Genomic DNA, 27232 nt, shown 5'->3' with positions numbered 1-27232 from the left:
CCCCCTCCCACCTCCCTCCCCTTACCATCCCTCTGGGTCATCCCAGTGCACCAGCCCCAAGCATCCTGTATCCTGCATCAAACCTGGACTGGCGATTCGTTTCTTATATGATATTATACGTGTTTCAATGCCATTCTCCCAAATCATCCCACCCTCTCCCTCTCCCACAGAGTCCAAAAGACTGTTCTATACATCTGTGTCTCTTTTGCTGTCTCGCATACAGGGTTGTCATTACCATCTTTCTAAATTCCATATATATGTGTTAGTATACTGTATTGGTGTTTTTCTTTCTGGCTTACTTCACTCTGTATCATAGGCTCCAGTTTCGTCCACCTCATTAGAACTGATTCTATTATTTATTTTTAAAATATTTTACTTATTTGGCTGTGCTAGATCTTAGTTGGACGTGGGATCTTTGATCTCTGTAACAGCATGCGAGGGTCTAGTTCCCTGACCAGGGATCGGACCCGGTTACCTGCATTGGGAAGTGGAGTCTTAGCCACTGGATCATCAAGGAAGTTTCCTGGTTTATTTTTATGTATTTTTAGTTTTTGGACAGTGAATTCCTCGTGCGGAGGCAGAGTAGTGGTGGCTGAGAGCGTGGGTTCTGAAGCCGGCCTGTCAGGTTTGGATTCCAGCTTCACTACTTACTGTCTGTGTGGCAGTCAGCAAGGTTACTTAATCTCTCCTGTGTGCCTCTATTTCTACATGCACGACAAGGCTAATAATGGCAGCTTTCTGTTAGATTACAGGGAAGGTTAAATGAGATAAAGCATTTTAAAGCCTCTAGAGCAATGTTTGGCACAGACAAAGCCCCCAAGAATGTTTACAGCCATCATCATCATCATCTTTATAGAACAGATTGTATTTCCCTTTTTTCTTTGGCAGCCAGGGAACTCATCACCTAATTTGAGCCTTATATTTATAGCTCCATGTGGGACCTAATGGCATGCATTTCTATTTTCCTAACATTCTCTGGCATTATTTAGCTATTTGGCTCTCATTTCCCCCATTATGCTGACTTCTCTGTATTATTATATTGTACATATTACTGTAAACTGTTTTAGAACAAGTTTGGAATTAACAGAGAATGAAGAAAAATACAACAGTTGGTTGGTTCAGACTGTCTTAACTTCCTTCAGAAGGAATTTGGAATAGGAAGTAAACTGTATTATTAAAAAAATTATAGCTAATATTTTTGATGGCTTACTGTGTATTGGAGCTTCCCTCATAGCTCAGTTGGTAAAGTATCCGCCTACCATACAGGAGACCCTGGTTCAATGCCTGGGTCGGGAAGATCCCCTGGAGAAGGGAAAGGCTACCCACTCCAGTATTCTAGCCTGGAGAATCCCATGGACTGTATAGTCCATGGGTCACAAAGAGTCGGGTATGACTGAGCCACTTTCACATTGTGTATTAGCCATTGCTACACGTGCTTTGCATGTTTTACCTTAAACCTCACAGCCATCCTATGAGATCGAGCCTATTATCCCATTTTGCAGATGAGGAAACTAAGGCTCAGAGAGATAAAGTGACTTAGCCAGTAGTTGTCAGCTGCAAGCGACAGAGCCAGTATTCAGATGTGGGCCTGCCTGACTCCAAAACATACACTTTATTCCCTTTTTGCTGCACTGAGGGGTCTCTTGGACTCTTGGGGGCAAATGAGGGTTGAAACTAGTCAGCTGCCTGATGTTTTCTCTCTAATCCTACTTCTCCTCCTATTTCTTCTACCCTTTCTGTTACTCGGATTCCCCAGAGCCCATGAGGGCCCCCAAAGGCCTGGCTTTTGCTGAGATCCAGGCCCGCCAGTTGACCCTGCAGTGGGAACCGCTGGGCTACAACGTGACCCGTTGCCACACCTACTCGGTGTCCCTGTGCTATCACTACACCCTGGGCAGCAGCCACAACCAGACCGTCCGGGAGTGTGTGAAGATGGAGCGGGGTGTCAGCCGCTACACCATCAAGAACCTACTGCCCTACCGGAATGTCCACGTGCGGCTCGTCCTCACTAACCCCGAGGGGCGCAAAGAGGGCAAGGAAGTCACCTTCCAGACAGACGAGGATGGTAAGAGGCCTCCTGATCCCTGGTGCCCACAGACGCTACGTGTCTGAGACTGAAATTCCTGTAGGAGATTTTTTGCTTAGGTTTAAGCCGACTGTATGGTAACAGAGTAATGATACTAATATCTGTTCCTTGGAAGACTTTGGGTAAAACTGGTATAATTTCTTCCTTAAAATGTTTGGGAACATTTACCAGGGAAGTCATTTCGACCTGGGGTTTTCATTGTGGCAGGGTTTTTAATAACAATTTTAATTTTCAAAATAGATATTGGAATATTCAGACTTTCTAGTCTTTGTATAAGTTTTGGTGTACTGAGTTTTTAAGGGATTTGATCATTTCACTTAAATTTTCAACTATCTTGACATAAAGTTGGCTATAATATTCTCTTGTTATATTTACTGAATGTCTGAAGGATCTATTATGCTATCCCCTTTTGCATGCCTGATATTGGAAATTTGTATCTTCTCTTTTTTTCTCATGTTTGTTCTTGGTAAGAGTATATACATTTTATTAATCTTTACAAAGAGCCAAATTTTGGCCTAGTTTATTTTTTTAATTTTATACTTTCGTTCTGTTCTATTTCTTTTTAAAAATGCTTTCTTTGCATTTGATCAGCTGTTCTTTTAGTTTTTTGATATGGAAGCTTGTTAGATCATTGATTTTGAGCCTGTCTTCATTTCTAATATATGCATTTAAAGCTATAAATTTCCCTCAGCCCTGCTTTAGCTTTATCACACAAGTTTTGCTATATCCTATCTTCAGTATCATTCAGTTTAAAATATTTTCTGATTTCTGTTATGATTCATTCTTTGACCCAAGGGTTATTTAGAATTATGTTGTTTGATTTCTGACTGGGATTTCTCTAATTATCTTTTTGTTATTGATTTCTGGCTTACACTATAGTCAGAGTACACGCTCTAATTTTGGTCTTTTGAAATTTGATCCGTGCTTTATGGCCTGATACATGGTTGTGAGTGAGTGAGTCTTTCAGTCCGACTCTGCGACCCCATGGACTATACAGTCTATGGAATTCTCCAGCCCAGAATAGTGGAGTGGGTAGCAGTTCCCTTTTCCAGGGGATCTTCCCAACCCGGGGATCAAACCCAGGTCTCCTGCATTGCAGGTGGAATCTTTACTAGCTGAGCCACCAGCGATATATGGTTAAATTCTAGTAAATGTTCCATATCTACTTGAAAAAAATGTGCATTCTGTCATTGTTGAGTGTACTGTTCCACTTATATCAAGCTCACATTCATTAGTTTCAGAACGCTTTTTATATATTAATGCACACGCACCTCACGACAACCCTGTCTGGCTGTTTACTGTTACCATTCCTGTTTTGCCGATGAGGTCCCATTACTAGTAGATGGGTAGCAGAGCTGGGTTTCAAACCTGGCCATCTGTTTGAGAGCTGTTTTTCTTAACAGCTACATTCTAATCTCAGCACAGGTCCAAAGCCTTCCTCCAGATTGCTGTAAATCCCCAGGTATCCCTAAGCTCCTTGGTTAATAGTTTTTTTGTTTGTTTGTTTCCTCACATGTACAATTTTCTGTCTGCACAGCAGTGGCCCAGATATAAAATTCAAGGCCTTTCTCAATTTCCAGAAAACCCCACTCACCTGAGGAAGCGTGTATGCCCTGTGCCCTGCACTGATGAGGGTTTGCTGGGGGTGGGAGTGAAGTCTGGAGGGGTTTACCCTAAATCATTGTAAATGTAGGGGAGGAGAAACTTAACTTTTTTCTCCTAACCTATCTGAGGTTCATTGGCTCAGATCCTGTAAATTGACTGAGCAAAGATAGATTAACAAGATAAAAATATTAAACAAATTTTTGTTATAAATTCTATTTATTTTTTGTTATATATTCTTAAAAATTGAAGTGTGGTTAATTTGCAATATTGTGTTAGTTTTAGGCATAAGCAAAGGGATTCAGTTTATTATATATAATAAAATAAATTTTATTAATCTTTCAAAAGCTTATATAATGTATATATGTATGAATATATACACACATATATATATTCAGATTATTTTCCATTATAGGAAACAGGAGTTTATGAACACACGCTTTGCATATAATAGGGAGTACTCAGTGATGAGTAACTGAAAGGAGTGGTAAGAACTTGGGTTTATAAAGCATCTTAACCCAAGAACAATGAATTTTTAGAAAAGTGACAAGACAAAAGAAAAGGACTTCAAACTTCTAGGGGCCGCAAATTAGGGGAAATCAAATGTATGGGGAAACTAATGGTGGTCAGTAAAGTTTGTTATGTAGATTCCTCTGGGCTAATAAGGGTCCAGAGGTTTCTCCATGATTAACTTCTGTCCTACCAGGTCGGGGGGTGGGGCACCTGTGCAAATGTATGTCCTACTTTTAGGCAAATAGGGGAAAGGTAGAGAATTTTTTCTTGTGTATGCTCCTATATTGCCTTCTCAGTTCAACTCAAGATAATCCTTATTCCAAGTGACATATTTTGGGGTAGCATGTACTCAGAATTCTCTCCAGTAGGAGGTGTTGTCAGCATTGGGAGTTTAGTCCTTCCAATAGGACTGTAGCTGTGGTTTTACCTTTTCTGATCAGTGTATATTCTTTTTATGACTGGCTTCTCTGTCTCAGCTTTATGCTTGAGGGATTCAGCCAAGTTGCGTGTACAGTTCTAGAGAATTTATTCTCATTGCTGAATAATCCATTATGTGAATATTTATTCATCCTATTTACTATTGTTAGGCATTTGGGTTGCTTTCAACTATTTTACATTGGAGAAGGAAAAGGCAACCCACTCCAGTGGTTCTTGCCTGGAAAATCCCAGGGACAGAGGTGGGCTGCTGTCTGTGGGTCGCACAGGGTCAGACATGACTGAAGCAACTTAGTGGCAGCGGTGGCGGCAACTATTTTAAATTGTGCTGCAAATAAAATTCTTGTAGATTCTTTTTTTTTTTTGAAGATCTACACAATTTTGATGGGTTTATGCCTAGGAGTGGAACAGCTAGATTTCAGGGTTTGTGTTCATAATGAGATATATCCAGTTTTCTCAAGCGGTTGTGTTGAATTACACTCCCACTAGCAGTGTGTGAAAATTTCAGTTGCTCTGCATCCTCACCAGCACTTGGAATTGTCTTTTTCCTTTTAACGTTTTGGTGGGTGAATAGTGGAATTGCCTGGTTAACTTAATTTTAACCCAAGGTTCTTGAGCTGTTATCTTGGTTTCCGCCTTCCCCTATCTTAGAAGTTCAGCTTCCGCACAAAGGTTTATCAAAGTGTTTTCCCAAACAAAGGAGGCCATTCTCTTCCTAGAGGAAATTCCTTGAGCCAGCTGTGAAGATGATACCTTAAAACAAAAACAAAACAAAACCATATCTGAAAGGGCTTCTGCTGAAATGTTGACAGTGTTTATCTCTGGGTGATGGAACTGTCGGTACCATTACTTTTCTTTATGCTTATTTTGATTTTCTACATTGAACATATTGTTTGTGTAATTAGTAATTTTCAGACAAGAAAACATCTCCACCCATAATCCTGCCACTGTAAGGCAGTTGTTTTCATTTTTCTGGCAAATGTCTGTATTTTCTGAAAACCACTCAGCTGGAACAAAATAGGAGCATTCATTCTTCCTGAGAAATGCCTCCTGCACAGTAATGAAAATGCCAGCTGCCCTTTTTGAGCGCTCAGACGTAGGCCGGACCATATGAGAGTGCTGATAGGTATTTGCCTTGGGGCTTTATGTACATCACATCATTTAATTCTGGTCGAGGAGGTGTTGTTATCATCCCCATTTCACAGGTGAAGAAGCCAAGGCTCAGAGAGGCTGAGTGGTCCAAGCGTCCCAGCTAGGAGATGGCAAGGCTGGAATCTGGTTCCAAAGCTTGCTTTTCCCTGCCCCGTGTCATCTTTCCCTCGCAGTGCCTGGCGGGATTGCGGCTGAGTCCCTGACCTTCACTCCGCTGGAGGACATGATCTTCCTCAAGTGGGAGGAGCCCCAGGAACCCAATGGCCTCATCACTCAGTATGAGGTGGGTTGGGCCCTGGTGGACGGTGGGCCCACAGGTTGGAGAGGGCAGTGTGTGGGGTGGGAGAACAGAGGTGATCATTGGAGTTCCTTCAGCTGTGGCTGGGGTCCATACCCTATGGGTGATGGGGGACCTGAAGGCAGAAGGCAAAGGTACCCAGAGGCCTGGGCTGAGGGTACCCACGGTTCCCCCAAGCCTCCGCCTTTGCCCAGCCATTTCCCTGGCTCACCTGAACCATGATGGGTGGGAGGCTACTTCCCCACCCCTGAGCCTGCCTCTTGCCCATTCTGCCCCTAGATCAGCTACCAGAGTGTTGAGTCGTCAGACCCGGCGGTGAACGTGCCGGGCCCACGGCGTACCATCTCCAAGCTCCGCAACGAGACCTACCATGTCTTCTCTAACCTGCACCCGGGCACCACCTACCTGTTCTCGGTGCGGGCCCGCACGGGCAAAGGCTTCGGCCAGGCGGCGCTCACCGAGATCACCACCAACATCTCAGGTGAGCCCCGCCTGACATTGCCTGGCCCCTCTGGGGAGGGCCAGAGTCCCCTGGGCACGGAGGTGGGGCTTCTTGGGGGTGGAAATGGAGGACTCCTGCTGAGATAAATGAACCATTTAGAGGGTGAGGTCAGGGAGGATTAACTCAGAGGGTTCTGGAGATGGTTGGTGGAATCCGAGGGCTGAGGTCAGGGGTCAGGGAAGCTCAGGTCAGAGGGAACAGGGAGGCAGAGGCTGAAGGGGAAGCGGTCTGATGGCAGAGGTCAAGGAGCCTGGAGGCCTGGCCTTCCTGGAGTGGCCAGGCTCCGGGCTTATGTCCTTGTCCCCTCCCCCAGCGCCCAGCTTTGATTATGCTGACATGCCGTCGCCGCTGGGTGAGTCTGAGAACACCATCACCGTGCTTCTGAGGCCGGCACAGGGCCGCGGGGCGCCCATCAGGTGGGCATGCGTGTAACGGAGGGGCGGGAGGTCAGGGCGGTAAAAGAGGCCTGTCCTCTGACCCAGAACCCCAACCCAGGCCCGTTCACCCTTGTCTTCCCTCAGTCTCCTCCTCAGAGTTCAGAGTGTCAGGAGGAGGATGTTCTGTGATCCTGGGCAGGTGGAAGGCTGGCACTCACTCCCCTCAGGTCGTGGGCTGTCTGGTGGTGACTGTCACAAGATCTTGAACAGGAGATTGTTTGGATCTCTCCAGAGGACCTACCTCTGACACCTTGGGGCTTTATTTCTCCCCAGCTTTTCCTTTGGGGGTTCCTGTCGAGGGAGACACAAGGATGAGTTTTCTGGAAGGCTAGGGCATCTGGCCACATGGGGTCATCTCTCTGGAGTGTCTGAGAGCTTGGCTTCCCTACTTCTTTGCAGAGAAAGCAGATGCTGCAGTGACTGTTTCTGTTGGGGAGAAGGTGCTGGAGATAAGATGGGGTGTGTGTGTGTGTGTGTGTGTGATTGTGGGTGTGATGTGTGTGTATGTGAGAGTGTGAGTGTGTTTGTGCAATGTGTGCACACACTTCCTGTGGGCCAGACGTCATCTTAGGGACTTTACCTGCATGAGTCATTTGATCCTCACGGCAGCCGGTGGAGTGGGTATCAGCACCCTTATTTTCCGCATCAGGAAGCAGGCTCAGAGAGCCTGAATAATGTGCCCCTGAGGCCATACGCCTGGTAAGTGATAGCGCTGGGATTTGAAAGCCTGTACAGGCTGTACCTTTCCTTGAAGTCATGGAACCTCCCTGGCCCTCTGGTCCACCCCCTCCTTCCCATAAAAGCTCAGGCACCAGGAGAGGGTGACAGCCTGCAGTTGGCCATGAGAGAGTCCTACTGAGACCCCCTAAGGTGGCAGGGGGTTTCCCAGGTGCTCTTGACACTCACTCACTTCCTCACTCCTCCTCGCTTTCACTTTTTCCTCCTGCTTTGCCTCCCTATATTTGCTACTGCACAGTCTGATTTGGGCTGATTCCCAGACACTAACGGGAGCTGCAGGAAGAAGTCTGCAGAGCTCAGTGGAATTTGGCATTTTGCAGGAGGCTCAGGACACTGGTGCCTCTGAATTGGGAGGAGTTGGGGACCCAACTACTCCAAAAAAGAAGCACCTTCTCCTTTCCTTGTCCCCTTGGGGGATCCTGTGAGCAGCCCAGTCAGCGTCTCAGGCAAGCCTGGGATGGGGCGAGGAATGGACCATGTGAGGTGGAGAGGCCCGATGACAGTGTGACCTTGGACATGTCCCTTCACCTCTCTGAGCCTCCCTTTCCTTTGTGCCTTATGGTGATTGTCCCAGATCAAGATGTGCTTTGTTCACGCTTCATGATTATTAGCATCTCCTGGCGGGACCTGGGGCCAGAGGAGGCCTGACCTCGGCCTGGGAAATGGAGTTGAGAGGGGCCTGGGCTGGCTAAAGATGGGATGAACCTGTCTGGCCTAAATCTTAGGGTGCTAGGGTGATTCCCTCCTAACTTGGGAGCTCAAAACAAAACAAAACAAAAAAAACAGCTGGAGAGCAAGGAAAAGGCATTTCTACTTTCCCAGAGTGCAGGCTGTCAGTATGGGGTGTCACACGCCCAGACGTGACTGAGGCTGGGAGTGGAAAGATTTAAATTTGTCAGCATTCATTTATTTACTCTTGGCTTTGTTCCACAGAGGATTTGGAGGAGCTCATAGGACAAGGCCATTCAGTATGGTGATGAAAATAAATAGACACACACAAGATGGGATCGGGAGACAGAGACCAGGGAACACAAATCAGCCATCAGGCCTGGGAGATGGTAGGCTCAGAGCTGCAGACCCAGGGCTGCCTCTGGGTTGGGAGAGTATTTGAGACGTAGGTTTAGTGTGACCTCGTTTGCCTGCTCAGTGACTGGCTCCCCCACTGGAGGCCAGTTCCAGGAAGCCCAGAGCCCCAGGTGCCCAGCGTAGGACTCATGTCTGAGCTCAGTAAAAACTTTCTGCATGAATGAATGCATTGTGTCTTACTCGAATTTACTGAGGCCTAGAGGGAACAGTTGGGAACTTGGTTGGAGCCCGGGACTTGAGGTTCCCAGGCCCTAGGAGTCAGGGTGGAGCTTCAGGGCTCTGTTGGCTTGAGCAGGGCCCACATAGTTTCAGCCTTAGTTACAGTAATAACAGTTGCCAGGCACTGGCTGCTTGTTAAACTTGCCTCTTTGCTCACCTCTACCTTATGCAGCCATCCCTGTAATCATTCCCATTTTACAGAGGAGAAAACTGAGGCCCAGGGAGCCTAAGTGACTTGCCCAGAGCTGAGATGAGGGCTGTCCTGAGCCTGACCCCAAAGTCCGCACCCTTAGTCACCAGATAGCTCTCCCTGTCCTCTGGCCACTGTGACCACTGCCCTGTCCCCTCCCCATGTCCAGTGTGTACCAGGTGATTGTGGAGGAGGAGCGGCCGCGGAGACTCCGGCGGGAGCCTGGCAGCCAGGACTGCTTCCCGGTGCCGCTGACCTTCGATGCAGCGCTGGCCCGGGGCCTGGTGCACTACTTCGGGGCCGAACTGGCGGCCAGCAGTCTGCCTGAGGCCATGCCTTTCACCGTGGGTGACAACCAGACTTACCGCGGCTTCTGGAACCCACCGCTTGAGCCCAGGAAGGCCTATCTCATCTACTTCCAGGCAGCAAGCCACCTGAAGGGGGTGAGGGGCCGGCCAGGGTCGTGGTGGGGGCGGTAGGGGAGGGGGGCAGGCTCAGGACAGGCCGGAGCAGGCTGCTACAGAAGCTGGAGACAATGCCCCATCCTCTACCCCTCCACCCTTCGCCTCCCACTAACCGTATTCCCCACCTCCTTCCCCATATTGCGCCCAGGCCTCCCGTAGCCCTGTGCACCTCTGCCTACCCATCTGAGCCCTGCCCTCCTAACCCCAGACACCTTCTCTCCAGTACTAACCCTTTCCAGGGGCTTCTTCCCTGATGGCTCAGATGTAAAAGATTTGCCTGCGATGCAGGAGACCCGAGTTTGATTTCCTGGGTCGGGGAGATCCCCTGGAGGAGGGCATGGCAACCCACTCCAGTATTCCTGCCTGGAGAATCCCAGAGATGACAGAGGAGCCTGGTGGGCTTTTCCCGGATTCATTTCTATCCAAGCTCCCAGTCTGGTCCCTGCCGCCTCCTGAGGCCCTGGTCTTCCATCTCAGGTTCCTCTGGCTCCAGAGGGTGTCCCTCTCCTCGTCTGGCTTTCACCTGACCTTGAAGCCTAGGACCCGCCTCCTCCCTCCCTGAAGCCCCGCCCTTCTCCAGGCTCCTCCCTCCTCGGATCGCTCCTTTCCAGGCTGCCCCCTGGCCAAGCGGACCTCTGGACCTAAGCACTACCCTCATTTCTGAGCACCTCCTCCTTACCCACTCCTTGTTTTTTTTTTTTTTCCTGTTCCCACCCATCTCATTCCACTTTCCTAAGGCATCGGTCTGTTTGTGGACCCCTCCCCTTCTTGGCCCCTCCGTCCCTGGTTCCCCGTCGACCCTCCTGCTGGTGGGGTGTGTTTAGTTACAGTTCACACCAGAAAAACCCTGACCAGGGCCAAGACAGCCTGTCTAAGGTTGCCTCTGGGGAGGGTCAGGTCCTGGCTTCAGCGGTGCTGAGACCCGCTCCATCTGTGCCTCCAGGAGACCCGGCTGAACTGCATCCGCCTCGCCCGGAAGGGTAAGTCCCCCTGATTCAGTCCTTACGCCGAAGGTTTCTTACTTGCTGGGCTCTGGGGAGGTGGACGCTGGGCACTCAGGGCTGTGGGAGCTGAGGCGGGAGGTCTGGCAGACTGGTGGGGGCCAGGAAACATTTCCCTTCTTGGGCCTTATGTGCCCCATCTCGAGGGCTTCTTCTCCCAGCCTGGGCACACACCCTCACACCACTATGGTCACAGAAGGGGCCTGGCAGAGGGTGAGCCATTGAAGTTGGGAATGGGGTGGTGGGTACTGGACCCTGGTCCTGGAGTCTGTATCTGCCCCCTTTCCTGTGGGGAGGAGAAGGGGGATAGCATGGACCCTGTAGCACTGACTCTGCTCCCAGATGGGGAATGTGGGTGGTTTCCAGTCCTGAGATGCCCTAACCGAGCCCTCGATACGTAATTCTCTTCCCTTGTTGCCTCCCAGGAGGGCAGGAGGCTGCGTCTGAAGGCCCCGTACACATCCTCCATCCCCCATCCACTGAAGGATGGGGAGGATTTGAGGCAGGAGAGAGGGCATCGCAGTGGGCACCACAGTCCTGTGTCTGCTGGGCTGTTCTGATGAGGAGCTATTCCAGATAGGGGCACAGGACACCTAAGGCCTCTGACCGGAGGATGCAGAAGGTGGGAGGGACGGTGAGAGATGGGTCTGATTGACTGAAAGGCGGGACATGTGCTGAGGATGATGGGCAGATGTTTTTGTGCACCTGTTTGTGTAGCCTGGTTTATTCCTTGGGGCTTCAGTTTAGTCACTCAGTCACGTCTGACTCTTTGCGAACCCCATGGACTGCAGCATGCCAGGCTTCCCTGTCCATCACCAACTCCCGGAGTTTAGACCTCTGCAAGCAGGGGGAAGGTGGTTCCCGCCTCCACTCTGATCCTCTGTCCTGTGTTGTTCTCCCCAGCTGCCTGCAAGGAAAGCAAACAGCCCCTGGAGGTGTCCCAGAGGTCGGAGGAGATGGGACTCATCCTGGGCATCTGTGCGGGGGGCCTTGCTGTCCTCATCCTCCTACTGGGGGCCATTATTATTATCATCCGAAAGGGGTGAGTGAGGCCAGTGCCCTGGCCCACCCGGGGCTTCTGCCTGTCCGAGGCCGGGTGAGCAGAGAGGAGGCTAAGGGTTGGTTGGGCAGCCGCCTGGCGGGCGTGTGGAGGGCTGCCAACCTGGGCATCAGGCCTGTGGATCGACCCAAGCCGGTGAGGGGAAGCCCGAGACTCTGCAGATGGAGCTGACCCAGAGTGGCTTGGCTGGAGCCCAGGTCTGGCCGGTGCCAGGTGCCCCTGTCCAGGGAAAGGCTCTCAGTGCCCGCTGCCAAGGAGCCGTGCTGGGAGTGGGCCCCACCCGACTGTGCCCGCTGGGCTGTTCTGATGGGGATGGTGAGGAGGTGACCTGACTTGGCATCCTCAGTGCACGAGAGATCTTCTGCCGTCTCGTCTGCCCTAACCACGGGTTTGGCGTGTTGTCCCTGAGCAGTGGGGGGCGGGGCTCACTCCCCTTCACGCCGAGGACCCTGAGCAGCGGCTCTTCTCAGGCTCCATCTTCTCTTGGGCTCAGCTTGCCCTGGACTCTGTTACTGTTGATCCCTGAGGAGTCCTTCTGGGCCTGTGACTCAGAGGAGACCTCCCTTCCTGCCCTTGCCATTTCCCAGGCCTCAAAGGTCCAGCCTCATGTTTGTGTCGGAGGCACTTTCGGGTACATTTCACAGTGGGCGGAGTGAATACCAGCCTATCTTAGAACCTAGAACTTAAACTGTTTTGGAGTTTTAGAAATCCAGGATGTGAGATTCTGAGAATCTCCAAGTTTAGAACTGTGGAGGCTCTGAACCTGGACACTGAGAGCTGCCATTGTAGTTCAAGGATGTCTGCTGCTGCTGCTAAGTCGCTTCAGTTGTGTCCAACTCTGTGCGACCCCATAGACGGCAGCCCACCAGGCTCCCCCATCCCTGGGATTCTCCAGGCAAGAACACTGGAGTGGGTTGCCATTTCCTTCTCCAATGCATGAAAATGAAAAGTGAAAGTGAATTCGCTCAGTCGTGTCCGACTCCCAGCCACCCCATGGACTGCAGCCTACCAGGCTCCCCTGTCCATGGGATTTTCCAGGCGAGAGTACTGGAGTAGGGTGCCATTGCCTTCTCCCTCAAGGATGTCTAGCCTAGTGATTTTCCCATCTTCCAAAAGCAGCAGAACCTATCTTCGAAACACTAAATAAACCTCTCCTGAGAGCCAGTACATGGGGCACTAAAGACTGAGCCTTGGTTTGGAACTCGGTGGGCTTCTGAGACCCTGCCCCACCTCATTTTCCTTGCCCCACCTCATTCCCTACCAGGCAGCCCCAGGACACTGTGGTCCAAGCCCCTTAGTTGAGGAATGGAGACGCTGAGCCCCAGAGGGGGCAGAGACCTGCCCAAGGTCACCCGGGAGCCAGAGATAGAGCCTGCTCCATCCTCTCCCCTCCTGGGCTCTGGCTTCTGCGACCCTTGCTGCTGCCAAGTTGGGCACGTGTGGGTGGGTTGGCTCTGGGTCTCTGGGCTGTCAGGAGCAGATAAGCAGGATCCAGGGAGAGAGGGAGAACTGGGCAGGGACCCCCTTGCCTGAGGCCAGGCACCAGCAGGAAAGAGACTCTCCCCAAGAGTCTCGGGGTGGGGGCATGCCAGCAGTGGGGTGCTGGGATGGTCTGTTCAGGGCATCAGGCTCTGATTGTTCCCTGTGAAGCTTCCTGAGGCAAAATCATTTAAACTGTCATTTAATGAGTATTATGCTGTGCCAAGAGCTCTCCACACATCACCCATTAGAACCGTAGTTACTGATCACCTACTGTGTACCAGGCGCTGTTCCGGCACTCGGGAGACATCAGGGAATTTTTCCTTCCTGGATCCTGACTCACAAAGCAGATCTAAGTTCCTTTTCACAGGTCGGGAAACTATTATTAAGCGACTCGCCCATGTCACTTTAAGTAGCAGGTCCTGACTGGACCCAGGCCTGACCGCAAAGCTCATCCTCCTTGTGGCCTGGCATGTGAAGGGCCTCACCACGGCTGGCACAAGAAGTTCCTATAGGAGGCGAGGCCCTGGGGGGTGGGGAGTGGCACAGATAGAGGGCTGTAGGGGAGGGGTCAGATTCGGGGAATTGCAGGCGGTATTTGAGTCTCTCCAGATCTACTCTTGAGGGAAGACTGGCAAAGTAGGGAAGGTCACCCACCCCAGCAAAGAGAGTGCCAGGCCCAAGAGAGGATGGATGGGTCAGAGATGCTACCAGAGCCTCACTGGGAAGCCCTCCACTTCATGCAGCTGCTACTGGAAGCCTCTAGGATCCCTTCCCCGTAGCCACCTGCCTCTGCCCTGTCCCTTCTTAGATCCTCTAAAAGCCATTCAGTCCCATTCTGTAGCCTCTTGCTGCTTTCCCCCGAATCCTACCTGGCCTTCCGGGTTCACTGTGCTCTTGAGGGCTCCCTCAGTCTGCACCGTGGGTGCCATGGGGCAGAGCAGCTTTGGCAGGGATGGGGGTGTTCAGTTCAGCCTGGGGTATGGATGAAATGGACAGATTAGGAGGTTTCTAAGGGCGAGCAGCCCCCAGGGAGCTCCCGTGCACCCTACTGGAGGAAGGAGGCACCGGGGGTGGGGTGGAGGTGGCTGGGAGCAGGTCTCAGCTTCTTCATCCTGCCCCCTGGACAGTGAGGCTGGATGCACCTGCCCCTGGGAACTCTGGGCTGCCCCAGGCCAGTTGGACCCTTTAGTTCTGCTTCCAGAGACCCTCCCACTTCCCTTTGCAGCACTCCCCCCACCCTGCCCACCCCACCCTGCCCTTCACTCACATACTCACAGGCTTTGCTCAGTGTTTCTCTTCCCTGCTGGACTGAGAACTGCATGAAGGCAGAGGAGGTTCTGTCCTGTTGCCTGTGTGTCCCCCGGGTGCTCTGTGTATGACTTATGGATACTCGGGTCCTCCTGAACCCGCGCCCCAGCCCAGCAAGCAGAGGGGCAGGGAAGGGCTGGGTGCACGCTTGCTGTCCAGGAGGGGATTATTTTTAACCTCACTTGTTTAGAGGAGAAAATAGAAGCTCATAAAGATGGGGTTCTTTTAGTTATTTTTCTTCATTTATTGATTACTCGGTTTAATAAAATCTGTATTGAGGGAATGCATATTCCCTGGGCACTGTCCTGGGCCCTGGGGATCCCCAGTGGGCAAAAGCAACCACGATGCGGTCCTCTTGTGCTTTGTGGCTATGCATGGGGAGTCTGGCATTAAACTAAAAAAAGCACAAATTGTGAAAAGACCAGGGTGTCAGGGTGAAGGGGCAGAGAGAGAGTAAAGGGGGAACTAATGAAGTTGGTGATTGTGGGGGAGTCCATAGGATCGGCCCTTTTGAAGTTATGACAGTTCAGCTGAGACCAGAAGAATGCCACTCCTTCAGCCCATCTCCCTGCCCTCAGGGCCACTCTGACCAGCTCAGGGCCCTGGACCCCCACTCTGTCCCTAGGATGGAAGACGTGCTGTGCGACCATGTTTCTCCCGCCCTGGCTGGGCCTCTGTCTTCCCCTCCCCTCTCCTTGCCTTCCCCTCCCTGCTGATGGGGTGACGTGGGCACGGGTGAGTGGAGGACCCTGGAGCGGGCCTGGAAGGGGCCTCAGGAGGGGCTGGCTCTGGGGTCAGGGTCTTGGGCCTGGTCTGGACTCTCGCTGACCCCCTGTGAGCCGCGGACTGACATGACTCTTGGGACCCGGCTCCTCGCCGGGGAGGTGGGATCAGACCTGCCCCACGACCCCACTGCCGGTGCCTCGAGGTCCCGTCAGGGCTCTTGGCCCAGCTGTGCTCTGGGTGCTCACGAGGGCGCCACGCGGCTCCTTTAGTGGACCCCACACCCAGGGGCAGTCCGGGTGGCTGAGGGGGGCCCCCCTGGCGTCCAGCCCCCCTCCCCATCCCGGCCGCTCATTTCTTCCCAGCTTGCAGAGGGCTGTCCCTTCAGGGGCAGTGGAGCCTGCGGGGGGCAGGGGGGTGGCATGGGGACTGCCGGGGGTGGTCTGCAAGGATGACTGCACAGTTACCTCGAGTGTGTGAGTGCAGGCATCTGTGTGTGAGTGTGTTTGTGAACTTATGTCTGTGTATGTATCTGTGTGTGCCAGTGTGTGTGTTCGAGTACAGGTGTCTGAGTGTCTGCATGTAGGTCTGTGTAAGTGCATGAGTGTGTCCTTGTGCTTCTATGTGAGTGTGTGTTTGTGAATATATGTCTATGTATGTATCTCTGTGTGTTTGAGTACATGTGTCTGAGTGCATGTATGTCATAGGTCTGTGTTTGTAAGTACATGAGCGAGTCCATGTGTTTCTATGTGAGTGTGTATTTGTGAATATATGTCTCTGTAGGTATCTCTGTGTGTCAATCTGTGTGTTTGAGAACATGTGTCTGAGTGTCTGCATGTATGTAATAGGTCTGTGTTTGTAAGTACATGAGTGAGTCCATGTGTTTCTATGTGAGTGTGTGTATCCATGAACATGTCTGCATGTGTATTTCTCTTTGTGAACACATGTGTGTAAAAGCTCTGCTTCCCTCCCAGCCCTTTCCCCACCTCCTCTCACTCCAGCAGTGGGCTTGGGGAAGGTTCTGGAAGGAGCCGGGCCAGCCCTTGGGTCAGAGAAGGCCCTTCTGACCCTTCGGTCCCAGGCCAGCCCGGTCCCCAGCAGAGAAAGCACCAGGCCCCTCCCGCTGGCGGTGCTGCCCTGGGCCCCACCTCATGCACGAACCGTGGCCCACCTGTGTGTTCTCTTTGCACGCTGCCAGGAGAAACCACTATGCCTACTCCTACTACCCGTAAGTAGCGCACCTGCCCGGGGGCCCCGCCCCTCCTGGGGAGCGCCTCCCCCCCGCCCCGACCCTGCCTGGAGTCAGCACCTCCTCCACGGCCACTCTGCCTCTGAGCTTCCCTCCTCTGCTGTCCCTCCTCTCCCTGCCATCCTCCTGTGTGGAGGTCATGAGCGCTTGCTCTGTGCCAAGTCTCAGGTTCAGATCCAGCTCTCTGAGCCGCCCCAGACAAGTCATTGGACCTCCCAGAGCCTCCTGTCCTCTTGACCCCAGGGCAGCCCCTTGTGTCTCAAGCCACTCCTGCTGGTCGGGACCTCCCGAAATCAGACCTCAGTTAACGTCCAGGAAGGTCCTTGCTAGGGTCCTGCTCTGGGTCCACAGCCTGTGTACGCATGCATGTTGGGGGCAGAGACAGGGCAGCTCCCAGGGCACCTCCAGCCGTTCTCCAGCTGGGCCCAGCTCCTCAGACCCACCGATCCCTGCACACCTCCCCTAAGCTCAGTTCTTCACACAGAAACCACACGATAACCCCGAGAAGAGGCCCTGTGATCGCCCCATTTCACTGATGAGGAAACTGAGGCTCAGGGAGGTTAAGGACTTGTCAGAAGTCACAGGGCATGCAGAGACGGGGTTGCAGCCCGGGCACCCGTCTAACTCCACGGCCTGCCGATGCTGCTCTGTTTTCCGCCTCTGGGATCTCTGACCCTGCAAGCCTTCCAGATCATTCCCCTGCACCCGTGCTTGCCCCTCCTTGCAGAGCAGGCCCAGGTGGCCCCAGGCCAGCCCAGAGGACGGTGGTCTCTCACCTCCTCCCTGGACCCTCTTCTTGCATCGACATCACCCATTGTCACACTGGCTTTTCCAGCAACCACACCCCCGTCAACACACGTGGCGCCTCCAGCTCAGCTGTTCCTTGAGCTCCTAACAAGGCAGCGCTCCTGCTCCCTCTACTCTGCAGCTGTTTTTCAAAAACATTATTTTATTGAAGTGTAGTTGATTTACAATGTTGTGTTAATATCTGCTGTACAGCAAAGTGACTCAGTTACACACATTTTTGTAATCTTTTCATATTCTTTTTTTTATTTTTTTTTATTTTTAAACTAATTTATTATTTTTTTTCTTTTAAATTTTATTTTACTTTTAAACTTTACATAATTGTATTAGTTTTGCCAAATATCAAAATGAATCCGCCACAGGCATACATGTGTTCCCCATCCTGAACCCTCATATTCTTAAAAATTTTTTTAATTGGAGGATAATTGCTTTACAGTATTGTGTTGCTTTCTGCCATACATAAACATGAATCAGCCATAGGTATACATATGTCCCCATCTCCCACCCCATCCCACCCCTCTGGGTTGTCACAGAACACTTAATTTTGAACCTAAATGCAGAACTTTTCCGAGTTGTCCATATTACACAGCATCGGCTTGATTGCACCCTGAGGTCGGCTGGAGGCCACAATGCAGTGTCCCCCCTGGCTCTGTCTGCGGATCTGGTTGGTTGATGTTTGAAGTTCTTCTGCCAAGTAGAGCAGGAGGCCTGGGCAGGAACAGAGCCCTGTGGTTCACCGCTGCAGACTGCCTCCTAGGCCAGGATCTTCTCGGGACGGGTCCTCCTGGGCTCCAGGGTCCAGCCAGCCTGACGGGCTGTCCTCTGTCCGAGGCCCTCTGTCTGTCGTCCCTGTGGTCGCTGGTGTCTGACCTGTCCCCCGCCCCCCCGTCTCCTTCCCCACCTCTCTCCTTGTCATTATGCCTTTTTTCCCTCCTCTCCCTTCTCTGTATCCTCCTAATTCTCTTGTCCCACCCCCGTCTCCCTCTTCACCTCCCTTCCTCCTCCACATTCTCCCTTATGTTGATGCTCAAGGTCACAGCCACAGAGACCTCTCCTCATCTGCCCCCAAAGGGTCTTTGGCTCTGCCCTGGGCCGGAGTGAGGGAGATATCCAGAGCCTGAAGGTGGATGGGAGTCCGAGACCTGGGCCCGCTGAGCCGACTCAGATTGGGAAAGGCACACCCACCGCAGTGCATAGCCACACTGGTCCCCAGCACGGACACACAGCCCTCTTTCCTGTGTTTCCCAGAGGAAACACATTGTCGTCCTGGCAGGAGGGGCATCCAGAGGTCATCCTGTCCCTTCCCCTGCCCCCAGCAGCTCTGGAGCTGGGAAGGGCTGAGTGGAGTTTGTCTCTCTGGGAGAGTGAGTCCCACACTATCCTCTTCATCTCCACGATGACCAGTGTCCCTGAGCCCGCATGACCTGGAAGTCCTCTCTCAGGTCTGCCCTGCGTCCTGCATGCTGTAGGGCTGGGCAGGTGAATGGTTCTCTGGTCTTGAGCCCTCCCTGTGATCGGGTCCCGGCTCTTTTCCAGTCTCAGCGCCGTTCCCACATCCTTTCCCTTTGCTTGTGTTTCAGCCCCTCAGACGTGGAGCCTTGATCCTTGCCTTCCCATCCCTGTTCTTCCTCCTACTTTCCTCCATGTTCCCTGGGGTTGCAAACTACCATCCACATCTAAAGCTGGACTGGAGACCTGGGCTGTGCAGGGGTCCCTGCCCAGGGTCCTCTCCAGAAGCTCCCCTTCTTGGGAAGGACTGGGCCTTCTCCCTCTGCAGCTTCCGGCAGCTGGATGGGCTGGTGGGCAGCGACAGGAATATGGATGCTGTGTGGATTACTTAAGTCTAGTGTGGCCTGTGGGAGGACCATCCTGGGGTTCCTGGGGGTAAGAAAAAGTCGTGATTGGAATTTATTCCGTGTCCACTGAACACTGGACACTGAGACTGGCCGAGCTCTAGCCAGACCCTCTGCCTGAAGGAGAATTGCAGTGCTTTCCCATGCGGGAGGAAGAGGTCCCAGGGCAGCTGCCTGGTGAGGCCAGAGGAAGGAAGGTTATGTGTGGGGCCTGCAGGGGCCGGAGCTGGGCAGCCGTCTTCCTTGTGGTGGATGCGGTGATTGTTGTGACACAACAGTAGGCCTCGCGTGACTGTCCTCCCCATTTTCTGAGCCTTCAGGCCCAGTGAGAGTTAGGAGGCATATCCCAGCCCGAGGCCACCACTGCTCCATCCCTTGCTCTCAGCAAAAGTCCATGGATGGGGACCCTTGTTGTTCAGGTCCCAAGTTGTGTCTGATTGTGTCTGCGACCCCGTGGACAGCAGCACGCTCTCAGCAAAGGTCCATGGATAGGAACCCTTGTTGTTGTTCAGGTCCCAAGTTGTGTCTGATTCTTTGCAACCCCGTGGACTGCAGCATGCCAGGCCTCCCTGTCCCTCGCTATCTCCCAGGGTTTGCTCAAACCAATATCCATTGAATCAGTGATGCCATGCAAGCATCTCATCCTCTGTCACCCTTTTCTCCTTCTGCCTTCAATCTTGCCCAGCATGAGGGACCCCGCCCGGTCCCTTTTGGGCGAAGAGGCAGCTTTCCGGGTCTGGTGAGCAAAGGGTGGGGCCAGAGTCCCTTTAGCACCCAGAGATGCTTCTAGACTGGCTCCTGGCCTCAAGGCCCCTGACTGCCGGGTCTCCCCATCCACCTCTGGGTGCTGTCCTGTCCAGCTGAGCACCCATGTCTCCCATCGACCCTCCTCTGCAGGAAGCCAGTGAACATGACCAAAGCCACCGTCAACTACCGCCAGGAGAAGACCCACATGATGAGCGCTGTGGACCGGAGCTTCACGGACCAGAGCACGCTGCAGGAGGATGAGCGGCTGGGCCTCTCCTTCATGGACGCCCATGGCTACAGCCCCCGGGGTGAGTGCCTGCCCCTTCCTCGTGGGCCCCAGGCACTCCTGCCCCAGACTCCTGAGCCAACAGCACAGAGCCCCCCATCAGCAGATTCTGTAACACCCCGAACCACAGGACTAAGCATCCTGCTGGGTACCAGCACAGGCCCTGGGGATACAGAGAAGGCACCGGTGTTATCTTTGCACTGGAGGAGCTTTAGGAAAATGGAGGTCTTAGACATAGATTCATCTAAAAGGAGTGTGAGTTCCCATGTTAATTGTGAGAAGTGTTCTGGAGACTCAGGGAAGGGAGCGCTGCTGCCGGGTCAGAGCCATCTCTTTCCTTCTGTGTGAAAGGAAGTGCTCTGGAGTTAGACCTCGGTTTGCATCTCAGGTCCCCTGAGCTGTGTGACCTGAGGCAAGTGGCTTAACCTCTCTGGTTGTCTGCTTCCTCGTGTATAAAATGAGGAGGAAGATTGTCTCTGCTGGTGGTGCTGCTGGGAGACTAAATGAGAATGTATATACATCATTTAGTGCTATGGCTGGCCTGCAGGGAGAGGAGGGTGAGTCAGCTGTATATGTTAGGAGCTTCTCATCAATCGCTTCATCACACATCTTTTGATTCGACTTAGTGCTGATTTGTACAAAAGGAAATAGACTATTTAGGAAAATCATGAAGTCGTAATAATACAATAAACACTGCTGAAGCCCACTGGTGAATTTGAAAGTCATCTGAATGCGTCTCTCATAGCCCTTACCTACCTCTTAGATGTAAATATTCCCTTGAAATTTATGTTTATAACTTTCTTGGCTTTTGGGGAGTAATTTTTACCATGTGTGCATGTGTCCCCAAACAGTGCATTCTATAATTTCGCTCATTCTGAGCTTGATAAAAATGAAATTGCTCTCTATTTTTCAGCTCAACACCATGTTTCCAACATTTACCCAGGTGGATGTTTTGCTATAGTTCATTTATTTTCTCTGATGTATAGTTTTCCATTGTATGAATATATCACAATTTATTTCTCCATCCTGCCATCCACGGGCATTTGATTTGTTCCTAGTTTTCTTGTTATTACAAACGAGGCTGCTGTGAATGTTCTTAAATGAATCTCTAGATGCACCTGCACAGCAGCTTCTGGAAATAAGAGCTGCTGGATTATAAAGTATGTGCTTGTTCTGCTTTCTGAGACAGGGCCAAATTGTTTTCCAAAGCGTCTTTGCCTGTGTTCCTTCCTAGCAGCAGGGTGTAAGAGTTTGCATCACTCCACATCGAGATCAAAACTTGCCAGGCTTCTTCACTTTCGCCAAACTAGTTTGTATAAAGATGGTAATTCTCTATAGTCTTAATTTGCATTTCTCTGATTACTAATGAAGTTGAACATATTTGCAAATCATCATCGGCCATTCAGGTTTCTTCTTCCGTAAAATGCCTATTCATGTCTTTTACCTAATTTTCTGTTTGGTTTTCTGTTGCTTTCTTAGTGGTTTTTAGGAGTTCTTTATATATTTAGGATGAGACTCATTTGTCTCTTATGAATTGCAAATATCTTCTCCCAATTTGTGGCTCATCTTCACTGGTTATTTATAGTGTCTTTGGATGAACAAATTTTTGTGTAGATTTAGTCAAGTTCATCAGTCTTTTCCTTTTTGATTTCTATTTTTGTGTTTGTTTAATGAATTCTTCTGTATGCAAAGTTGCAAGACATTTTTTACTTTTTTCTAAAACTTTTAATATTTTGCATTTCACTTTTACGTCTTTATCCATTTGTAGTTGATTTTTGTATGTGATATAAATTATTTTTTTTCTATAGGGAAAACCAACTGAAAACCATCGGAAAACCATCATCATAATACCTGATGATGTCCCAGCATCAGGTATTATAGTTCATATTTTCACCACTGATTTGCAGAGCCACCCCGTATCATATATCACATTTCCATATATATATGGGCTATGTTTTGGCTCCCTGTTCTTTATCATAGGCCAGTTTGGTGATTCCTGTGTCAGTACCAAACTAGCTAATTACCATAGGTATCTAGGTCTTGATATCTGAAACATCAAGCCCTCTCAACCTTATTCTTCACCAAGGATGTCTTGGATATATTTGCCTTCATTCTTTTCCTTAAAAATTTGAGAATCATCTCTTCAAATTCCTTGGAAAACTTTGTTGGCGGAATGTGCATTGAATCTAAGGATTGGTTTTCATTTTGTAAAACCGAAACTCGACATCCATTAAACTCCCTGTTCCCTCTCTTCTCAGTTCCTGGCCACCACCATTCTACTTTCTGTGACTTTGATTACTATCTCATATAAGTGGAATCATGCAGTACTTGTCTTTAGGGACTAGCTTATTTCACTTAGCATAATGTCCTCAGAGTTCATCCATGTCGTAGCATCTTTTAGAACTGCCTTTTTTAAAATTGCTTTTTGAAAAAATTAATTTTTTTAACTTTTAGTTTTTGGCTGCACCGCATGGCATGAGGGATCTTAATTCCCTGGCTAGGGGTCATACCTGTGCCTCCTGAAGTGGAAGCTCAGAGTCCTAACCACTGGGCTACCAAGGAACTTCCATAATTGCCTTTCTTTTTAAGGCTGAATAATATTCTGTTGTATGTATATGCTTGCTTTTCTGACCCATTTGCCTGTTGATAGACACTTCGGTGGTTTCCAAGTTTTAGCTATTGTGAATAATGCTCCAGGCAAGAATATACTGGAGTGGGTTGCCATTCCCTTCTCTAGGCGATCTTCCCAACCCAGGAATGGAACCCAGGTCTCCTGCACTGTAGGCAGATTCTTTACTGCCTGAGCCACCAGGGAAGCCTGCTATGAACATGCTGCTGCTGCTGCTACTAAGTCGATTCAGTCGTGTCCGACTCTGTGCGACCCCATAGACGGCAGCCCACCAGGCTCCCCCGTCCCTGGGATTCTTCAGGCAAGAACACTGGAGCGGGTGGGTGTATACAGATATCTCTCTGGGTCCTTGCCTTCAGTACTTTTGGGTATATACCCAGAAATGGAATTGCTGGATCATATAGGAGGTCTATTTTGATTTTTTGAGGGCCTGCCATACTGTCTTCCGCCGTGGCTGCACCATTCTGCATCCCCCTAGTAGTGCCCAGGGGTTCCCGTTTCCCCACATCCTTGCCAGGACTTGCTTTCTGTTAAAGAAAAAAAAAAATTTATAGCAGCCATCCTCATGGATGTGAGATGGTATCTCGTAGTTTCGATTTTCTTTTCCCTCATGCTGGAGTGATGTGATGTTGAGCATCCTTTCATGAGTTTATTGGCTGTTTGTGTACTTTATTTGGAGAATTTTTGAATTGGGCTGTTTGTCCTTTTGCTGTTGAGTTTTAGGAGTTCTATATTTATTCTGGATATTAATCCTCATCAGATAAATGATTTACAAACATTTTTATCCCATTCTGCGGGTTGCCTTTTTACTCTGCGATTCGTATCTTTTGATGAACAAATGTTTACGCTTTGATGTTGTCCATTTTGTCTGTTTTTTTCTTTTCTTGCTTATGCCTTTGGTATCATAGCCCAGAAATTCTCGCCAAATCTTGTGTCATGAAGCTTTTGCCTTATGTTTAGGTCTTACATTTAGGTCTTTAGTCCTTTCTGAGTTACTTTTTGTGTATGATGTTAGATAAGGGTCCAACTTCATTCTTTTGCATATGGATGTCCAGTGTTCCCAGCGCACATGGGGTACATTTTTAGAATATTATATTTCTAAGTATTGGTCATATAGGGAAATGCAATTGATTTTTGTGTGGATAGATATTGGTCTTATATGCATCCACCTTGATAAACTTTCTTTTTTTATTGTATAGTTGGCTTACAGCATTGTTAGTTTCAGGTATGTAATATAGTGCTTTGATATTTTTATAGATTATACACCACAGAAAGTTATTACAATATTATTGGGTATATTCTCTGTGCTGTGTATTACATCCCTGTGGCTTTTACAATTTATAACTGGTAGTTTGTACCTCTGAATCCTTTTCATCTATTTTGCCTTTCTTCCTACCCCCTGCCCTTGTGGCAAACCCTAGTTTGTTCTCCATGCCTGTGAGTCTATTTCTGTATTGTTATATTTGTCTATTTGTTTGACTCTTTAGAAGCTACTCATAATGTCATTTTTCTTCCTTTAGTTTGTTAGTGAGGTGAGTGACAGTTTTAGATTCTCCTTTTTTTCCCTTTTTAAAAAATTATTTATTTTTAATTGGAGGATAATTGCTTTACAATATTGTATTGATAGATTTTCTAATGTTAAAATAACCTTCCATTCCTTGGGTAAATTCAACTTGGTCTGATGCGTAATATTTTTTTATGAATTCTTGGATTTAGTATAATATAGTTCAAGATTCTAAAGCTGTATTCCCCAGTGGGATTGGCCTGTAATTTGTCTTTTTTGTGCTATCTTTGTCTGGTTTCTGGTATCCAGATTCTACTCATCTTATAAAATGCATGGAGATCTTGTCTCTTTTTTCCTTATCACAGAAGATTGGAGTTGTTGGCTCCAACTCCCTGAAAGTTGGGTGGAATTCATCTGTGAAACCAAGAGTCCTTTTCTTTTGTTTTCTTTATGGAAACATTTAAAACTTTTAATTCAATTTATTTAAAGGAAGAAAGAGCTCCTCTTCAAGCTTTCTATTTTTTCAAGACACTTTTAGTGTCTTGAAAAAGGAATGTGTCTTGTCTAGGAATGTGTCCATTTCATTTATGCTTTCAAGTCCATTGACTTGCATGATGTTCTTTGTGACCTTCCCTCATTAAATTTAACTACAGCCCTGCGTGCTGCTGTTGCTGCTGCTGCTAAGTCGCTTCAGTCGTGTCCGACTCTGTGCGACCCCACAGACGGCAGCCCACCAGCCTCCCCCGTCCCTGGGATTCTCCAGGCAAGAACACTGGAGTGGGTTGCCATTTCCTCCTCCAATGCATGAAAGTGAAAAGTGAAAGTGAAGTCGCTCAGTCATGTCCGACTCTTAGCGACCTCATGGACTGCAGCCCACCAGGCTCCTCCATCCATGGGATTTTCCAGGCAAGAGTACTGGAGTGGGTTGCCATTGAGCTGTTAATCAACTCTTCATCTTACAAACAAGGAAACAGATGCAGAGAGGAGAATCACTTGTCTGGGTCAAACCGCCAGAAGGTGGCAGAGTCAGGATTTAAATGCAGGTCTCTTTGAATTGCAAATTGCTGTTTGGGCTGTATCACGCAGGCCTGGTGGACCGGGTAGGATTTGGGTTGGCAGAGACGGGGAAGCAAAGGCATCTGTGCATGAGGAACAGCATGTGTAAATGCACAGAGGACAACCTGGCGAGGTCTGCTTGGGCTGAAAACTCAAGTGGGTTTTGGGGGGAGTGGGAGGTGGGGGTGGTGTGGGCATGCATCTTGCTGCTGAGTCCTAAGGAGAGACGGAGAGAGGCAGGAAACATGGGCTCTGCACCCAAGGAGCTCACTGTCTAGTTGGGAGGTGAGATGGACCCAGGAGATTCAGCACTGGGCTAACTGCTGGGGAGGTGGGGACAATGTGTTGCCATAGTCTTGAGAAGACACACCTTTGGGCAGGGGAGGTCAGGGTTTCAGCTGAGATGGATAAGATTTGATGAGGGGTGAGGAGGGGTGGACACTGAAGGCAGGATGCTGGACGCAGGGGGAAGGTGTGACGGCTGGGAAGCTCAAGATGTATTCAGGAGACTGAAGCTCAGTCTTAAGGCTTCTCTCTTTCTTTATGTCGCGTCCTGGTCTAGCTGCTACTTTTCTTTTCCTAACAGATTTTTGTTAGGAAGAGGCCAGATTTTTGTGGTTTAGAACCATGTTGATTAGATTCAACCTTAGTATGGAAATTTTAAATAGGGACTTCCCATGCTGAGTAAATGTTGAGCTGGGATGTTCCCAAGTTGTTGGAATGTGCCCCTGTGGATTCTGATCCTGCCCTGAAACCCTCATACCCTCTGGGTTCTCATCCTTCCAGAGCTCTTGTCCACTATGGGAAACCAGAGGGTTCTGGCCAAATGGTTCGTCAAATAAATGCCCCTTATTTGACACCGCAAATGCCCGCTTATCAGGAAGAGGAAATCAGAGGAAGACAATAGGGTCCCGGAGTCAGATGGGCCTGAACGTAAATCCTAATGCTGCCACTTAAGGAGCAGGGCACTTAACCCTTCTGGCCTCAGAATATAGAGTGGGTTGTTATGCCCTCCTCAAGGGGACCTTCCTGACCCAGGTATCAAACCTGTGTCCTTATGTCTCCTGCATTGGCAGGTGGGTTCTTTACAGCTGGCGCCACCTGGGAAGCCATACAAGGGAAAGTGTAAGTCGCTCAGTCGTGTCTGACTCTTTGTGACCCTGTGGACTGTAGCCCGCCAGGCTCCTCTGTCCATGGAATTCTCCAGGCAAGAATACTGGAGTGGGTAGCCATCCCCTGCCCCAGGGGATCTTCCCAACACAGGGATTGAACCAGGTCTCTTGCATTGCAGGCAGATTCTTTACCCTGTGAGCCACCCTGGAAGCCCCTGTGTAACAAGGGGAATAACAATAATACCTACATCATAGGGATATTCTAAGGATTGAATGGCTTAAGAATCATGCCAGGCATATGAAAGCCCTCAGTATGTTAGATATTGTTAGCTATTGTTACAGGTTGTGTTTCTTTAAAGTTGCTTGCTAATTGCAGATAGTGAAGGAGTATAGTGTGCTGTTGGTTGCATAACTGGTGGCCTGTCTTCATCAAGGGTGGATGGGAATTGGGGGAAATGCCTGTCTTTGAGGGAAATCTAAGGATCCTCATTTTCAAATGAGGAAACCGAGGTCCAGAGAGGTCAAGTGACTTGAGTCAGAATTCACATTCAGGCTTCTCTGACTCCACACTCAGTGTTCTTTCCTCTGGGCCTCCAGTCCTCCCCGCAAAACATCAGCTGTCCAGTGGTTCAGTTCAGTTCAGTTCAGTTCAGTCGCTCAGTCGTGTCCAACTCTTTGCAACCCCATGGACTGCAG

The 27232-nt window shown here is 49.8% G+C and overlaps 1 protein-coding gene across 5 annotated transcripts in view; it reads left to right on the top strand.

Moving 5' to 3' along the window:
* The window catches only part of PTPRU (protein tyrosine phosphatase, receptor type U), an 88406-nt gene that overhangs the window by 36644 nt on the left and 24530 nt on the right, over positions 1-27232 (top strand). For 3 of the 5 annotated variants that reach the window (XM_027518144.1, XM_027518152.1, XM_027518179.1), the window contains 9 exons: positions 1757-2065; positions 5962-6071; positions 6366-6567; positions 6902-7004; positions 9428-9701; positions 10666-10702; positions 11627-11765; positions 16495-16524; positions 20100-20257. In XM_027518144.1, the coding sequence (XP_027373945.1) occupies positions 1757-2065; positions 5962-6071; positions 6366-6567; positions 6902-7004; positions 9428-9701; positions 10666-10702; positions 11627-11765; positions 16495-16524; positions 20100-20257 (1362 nt within the window). The remainder of the gene's footprint in view (positions 1-1756; positions 2066-5961; positions 6072-6365; positions 6568-6901; positions 7005-9427; positions 9702-10665; positions 10703-11626; positions 11766-16494; positions 16525-20099; positions 20258-27232) is intronic. The other 2 variants (XM_027518168.1, XM_027518161.1) reach the window with 1 other exon arrangement.

Source organism: Bos indicus x Bos taurus, chromosome 2, assembly GCF_003369695.1.
Source record: "Bos indicus x Bos taurus breed Angus x Brahman F1 hybrid chromosome 2, Bos_hybrid_MaternalHap_v2.0, whole genome shotgun sequence".
In the NCBI taxonomy this organism is placed as follows: domain Eukaryota; kingdom Metazoa; phylum Chordata; class Mammalia; order Artiodactyla; family Bovidae; genus Bos; species Bos indicus x Bos taurus.
The sequence above is the reverse complement of the archived record's forward strand: the minus strand, read 5'-3'. Positions and strand labels throughout refer to the sequence as shown.